This window comes from Calonectris borealis, chromosome 1, assembly GCF_964195595.1.
Source record: "Calonectris borealis chromosome 1, bCalBor7.hap1.2, whole genome shotgun sequence".
NCBI classification, from domain to species: domain Eukaryota; kingdom Metazoa; phylum Chordata; class Aves; order Procellariiformes; family Procellariidae; genus Calonectris; species Calonectris borealis.
Window position 1 is genome coordinate 83,624,902 of NC_134312.1, and position 5,825 is coordinate 83,630,726.

Below are 5,825 nucleotides of genomic sequence, written 5' to 3' on the forward strand. Positions count from 1 at the left end.
TCACTCTTACAAGTATAAAGCATCTGATAGCTGCTCAGAACTAAACAGAAACATGGATACTAAACTTAGATTCTCCTTTTCTAAATACAAACCTAATTTTCACTCATTAGATGAGAGTTTTCATGAGCTATTAATAGTTTGACGCCTATAAGGCATAATTTTTTGGATTTTTTTCCCCCTGTATAGTTCAGCAGTGTGCAAAACAAACCACCCTGTTTAACACACTATTGATTATTAGTAATCCTGGTACTTCTCTCTGGGTTGGAAATATGTAAAACTAATCAATGTCTCTATTATATTTCCATATTGTGATGCTAGAATTTAGTGAATATAGAAGTGTGATAGAGAAGCACTGGAGAGACAGTGAGACTCTCCTCTTTTTTTCCCAAACCTCAGCTTGGATTCAGTAAGTGTCAGAAATGACTCTTTCTACGCGAGACCATTTGATCCTGTCCTGTTCTCCCATCAGTTACTCCAGTTTTCCATGTGTGCTGCTCCTATGACAGCAGAGTAGTCACTTTTTGACTCATATGGGCATGAAAAGAGACTGAAGCTCCAACTTAACAGCTAAAAACATATATAGCAATTTTTATATAATAATATAACACACCATTGGTCGGTTTGTCTGCTGTGCTTTCACAGCCAGGGATGGTGCTAGTAAGAGGATTCCCTGTCTCTGTTGGAATCTCAGATGCTCCAGGTCTCTTCCCAGTAACGTAACATCAGTTTCTCATTTCATTCAAGTGAATTCTTTTTTTCACTGATGCATACTTAAGGTGATTCAGACCCTAAAATTTGGTTTGTATTATTCTTTTCAAAAATGTATCTTCTTTCCAGTAAAACAGAGCCCCAACTGGAAAATGTCCAACTTGTTTTTTCAGTAAAATGTCATCTGTAACTACAAAATTTGAAATTAAGGATATTTTCCCAATGTCTTTCAGGTTTCTAATAGCCATTTTGACATTCAGACTGAGTGTGCTAAGTTCCTTTTGCCTATTATATTCACCCATGTGTTCAATTTGCAAGTGGCGGGGCCACAGTTATCTTGTAATATAAAAGCGAGGACTTGCGTACCTCCTGGCATCCATCATAGCGTGTGGGTCATCTGGGTTGACCACGTCATTCTGGTTGATTCTCATGGGTTCTCTGGGCATGTGGGAAAAGTCTGCTTGCTGCTGCAACTGAGATCCGAAAGCAGAGATCTTTCTCTGTGGGACCAGGATCTGGTGAGGATCCATTGGATCGATATCTGCACTTCTAGTATTTCTGTGGGGCTCAGGTGTGTTGAATCGAAATAAAGGGATTTCATTTCTCCTGGACAAAAACTGGGAGTATGGTGGTGGATTCATACCAGGGAAGAAAGCTTGTTTGACTCTGCCTAAGCTAACCAAGAAGTTGTGTTTGGGAGATTGGTACACATCATATCCATTTTCCAGCGTCCTGTGGTTGAACACGCAGTCCTCTTGACTGAAGTAATGCTTAGGGAAAAAAATATGACACCTGTGAGCAGAGAGATTTGGTGAATGGCAAGTGCTGATTAAAGACAGAAAGAGGGATGAGATCTTGCAGAAGGTGTTTTTCTGATCTGCCAGCTCTGTAACTCAGACCACTTGGGCTTAGTCCAATGTAGGTCTGAGATGCATGCCCATGTTTTCAGCAAAGGTATTATAACGATAACATTGTTTTCTTCCAGAGGGCTGCATTGTTTGAGCTACTCCCAACCCATGGCTCTACGCTACAGCAGAAATTCAGATTGGTCCACCACGGGATCTCATTATGCCCTTGTTTAACCAAGCAGGAATTCAGATGACTTTTGTCAGCTCTACAACTCAATACAATCAATGAAGAGAGGAAAATTTAACCTAAGTAAGCGGCAGGTCCTCAGCTCTCTTAAATCTGCATCCTCCTACTATGGCTATACATATTTGCCCTAGCTGAGGAAATAGGCACCACAGAAGAGACTGCACCTGCTTTTTAGTCTTGACTCTTAGTAAAGGTCACTCACCGAACCAAAAATGTTTCCTTTCATGTCCATACATAGGTAGCGTCCACTCTTCACACCTGTGATTATTACTGAGCCAGCACCCTCGGATTTGATCATTAGGGCACCTGTTTAGAAAAACAAAGATGTCAAATCCAGGCCCCAGTTTGACACTGCACCGTTGCTCTACAGCTCCACAGGTGCTCTGGCTGGAAGTGTCCTCTGGGGGTCTGAACCAACCTCCCACGTGACCTGGGACTATTGCCCACCCTAGATCAGGTTAGCTGTGGCTTTGTCCGTCTGAGTTTTGGAAAGCTCCCAGGATGGAGATGCCACCACCTCTCCGCGTGCCCTCTTCCAGTGCTGCACTAACCTCCCAAAGACAATTTTTTCCCCTCTGAAGTCCCAAACCACAGTCTGCGGACATTGCCCTTAGTTCTGTCATCAGCCACTACCAAGGGTAGTTTGTCTCCCTCGTCTTTGTGACTGCTCTGTGGTATTAGATTATCCGTAACCTCCTTTTTGCTATACTAAACAAGCCCAGCTCCCTCAACCTTTCCCGATAGATCGTACTCAAGGCCCCTAATCATCCTGAAAACCCTCTGCCAGACCAGCTCCAGTTTCTCCGCAGCCACCTTGAACTGGGTTTGCTATAGCGCTCCAAGAGCAGTTTCACCAGCGCCGAGTAAAGTGGGAATAACAACTGTCCTTGATCTGCTGACCACAGTAGGTGGTTTGCCTTCCTCTCAAAGTGAGTGTGCTGTTGACTTATGTTTGATTTGGTGCCCGCTGTAACCCTCAGGTCCTACCCAGGAGGGCTGTACACATCCAGCCTCCTCCCAGCCTGTGCAGCTGCAGGGGGTTATTGCAGCCCTGGTGCAGAACTTTGCACTTCTCATTTATCCGGCATCTCAGTGGTACCGTGGTGACCTGGCAGAGATTCAGTCACCCTTCTTTTCACGGCCCCTTTCGTTGTCTGATTTGCACCTTTCCTGCTCCACCATTCCAAATACTGGTGTATTTGCTTCAGGGCTGATATGGGCAAAACATGGTATTTTGCTGGCTGTTGTTCTCTAAAACATCACACTGGTTCTTGACCAACGTACCTAAAATGAGTTTTATAAAACCTTTAGATATGCAGGAAGAATAACAGCAAGACAGTGCAAGCATCCCTGCGAGTGTTTCATTAGTAATTCCTATTAAAAAAAAAAAAAAAGCAGAACTTGACCCTTTTTCTCCTTGATTAAATTATAACTTTTAAAAACATCCTTTGCTTCTTATATACTGATTGAAAACATCATTACATATGCTTACATTTTTAATTGAGTGGATGAAGAAGACGCTATGCAGCAACAATAATAAACATGAATTTATGATGCATAGCTACTTGTGATTTGAATGCTGCTAAAAAAGAAGTACTTTTTAAATGTTATGAAAGAACCCTAAGTCTTAAAAAAACCCCATTTTTCTACTAACTATATGTTTGGGCTAGGTATTCAGCAAGGGAAGAAGAATACCTTAGTTTTTCATGAAAATAAACTATGATGAGACAATGTGAGAACCCTTTAGTTACAGTAGGGAATGGTTACTTCTCATGAACCCCAAAGGCTTAGCACTTCTTTTATGACAGTCTGGCCTTTTGTAGTTTCCCCCTTTTTAATCTACCTTTGTGTACCCATGTTCTATGCACATTAGAGTTAGTTTTAGTAGTTATCAGCTCTTTACCCCAAAATAAAGATATGACAGATGCTATTTTCCACCACTGCTGTGGTGAGTCTCTTCAGTGCAGTTCCTTTGGTAATACTGTCACTGCAATGGAAAGTGGCTGTCTGGGGGATGTCATCACCAACCTCTAATAGGAACTTCCACAAGAAACTGTGGGTAAAATCATGAAGTGAAGGATAATTCAGGTAGTTTTTGATTGCAGAGTATCACAGGAACCATAGGACTTCACTTCCCTTAAGTGAGGAATGAAATTCCTCATCCACTATATTTCTTTGGAGCAATTTTGTTTATTTGTCAAACAAAAGGAGGATTATAATTTTGTATGTTTTCGATCCCATAGCTGTACTCCTCTGTCTGCCTGCCTAATGAGAGGAGGGGATTTTTTAGAGGTAGTGAGAAAGCAAAAGTCTTATTCTCCCTCCCCTGCTCCCATGAAGACTGAGGGTCCATAATAAGCTACTTACTATAAATGGTTTGGTGAGGAACACCATCAACGTAGCCATCAGCGTTGATTTGGAGATGGAAGCTGTTCCTCTCTGTATCTGTGTAGAGGTGCATCAGGTGATCTCCATTCCCCCAGCTGGGATTCAGGAGCGGAGAGGAGTTGGGAAAGGCGAGTGTAGCCTTCAGGCTACAGAGTACCAGCAGCGTGTACCCCAGGCAGCTGTAGGTTCTGGGCTGCGGCATGGCTCGCCGTTCCTGGTGGTCGGTCGGTATCTGCAACTTGATACGCCTCTGCGCTCCTCGCTTTCCCTTGGTCGCCTGTGTCTGGAGTGTGAATCCTCAGATAGGTTCCCTTCTTTTCTGCAGAGGTTTATAAAGGGCAGCAAAGTGACATCACACAGGAAAAACTTCTCCACATCCTTGATTTTTGTGAAAGCAACATTTTAAGTGTCCCGAAACCTCAAGGGAAGGATCTCTGGCTAAGGTGCGGGGGGGAAAAATGTAAGGTTTCTAAAGACAGCTCATGAAAGCTAATCATATGTTCAAATGTTATCTACAACCCTGTGACATCTGAAAGCTTCCCACGCCCCTACTGTTAGATCCAGGAAGAGCAATCCACTGCACTTTACTTCTACTGAAGGGAATGACCTTCAGACCTGAATTACCTTTTTTTCTCAGATATGTTTATTCAGATTCTCACCTCCTCTCTCCGTTTCCAAAATGCATTCTGATTTAGTGGAAACATCAAATACTGCTAAAATATTTTGCAAATGTATCAAAAGCTGATATTAGGTTGTCCTGGGCTTGATTCCCCCTTCATTATGGTGTAAGTTTAGCAGTGAGTCTGTTGGGCTGATATTTGTGTCGCTCCATTTAAGCAGAGGAAACTTGATATGGGCACAACCCACTTCAAATAAGCTGTCCCTTTTATTTCTCCTGTTACATTTTCAGTCACCTAAATCATTTAAAGTTGGCCAAACAGCTGAAAATTACCTGTAAAACACTTAAAACCGGCACGTTTGTTCCTGCATTGCACATCTAGCTGGCAGTCTTTTACAGAGTCATACAGGTTAGCATGGCCAGTAGATCTAGGATCTGAACCAAACCTGAAATCACTCATATTGACACATTTTTATTACTTCAGGTACAACAAGCAAGCTTGGAAGAACTACAGAGGGACATGAGTAAGCTGAAAAGTAATAAATGGACAGCGATGTTAAAAAATGTTCCAAGACACAGTATCTGCTTTTCAGTTGTCCTGCCAATGTTCTGCGGCTTTACAAACAAATTTTCTGATTTAAAATAATATGGTTCCATTTATTGTATGAAAATGCTGTACTAATGGGACACTGTGTATATGGGTAAAACAATGATAATAGAAATGACAGGTTATAAAACTGGACTGTGTTAAGGTTTCTTTCAAAAATTAATACAAAACAGAAAAGGGTACCAAACAATAAATCAATTTTTTTTTTTTAAAGAAACCTGAGGATTTTAATTGTAGCAGTCTTAGGTTCAGTTACAGTCTCTAGTTGGACACAGTGTGCAAAATTCTTAGTTTCATTAACAAGCTGTGGAGCAGTGCCATCAGCATCAAACATATTATGGATATAGTTGTACAACTGTAACCAACTGCGAAAGTTGATCTGATTCTTTTTATTGTTTAAAATTAGCA

General features: G+C 41.6%; 1 protein-coding gene across 1 annotated transcript; it reads right to left on the bottom strand.

Moving 5' to 3' along the window:
- Nucleotides 1-1,040: 1,040 nt before the first annotated feature.
- Nucleotides 1,041-4,393, bottom strand: FGF23 (fibroblast growth factor 23). The gene is made up of 3 exons (XM_075151881.1): nt 4,171-4,393; nt 2,006-2,109; nt 1,041-1,478 (listed from the first exon to the last, which is right to left on the bottom strand). Exons 1-3 carry the CDS (start codon nt 4,391-4,393, stop codon nt 1,041-1,043), a joined length of 765 nt encoding a protein of 254 aa, XP_075007982.1.
- Between the last annotated feature and the right edge of the window lie 1,432 nt (nt 4,394-5,825).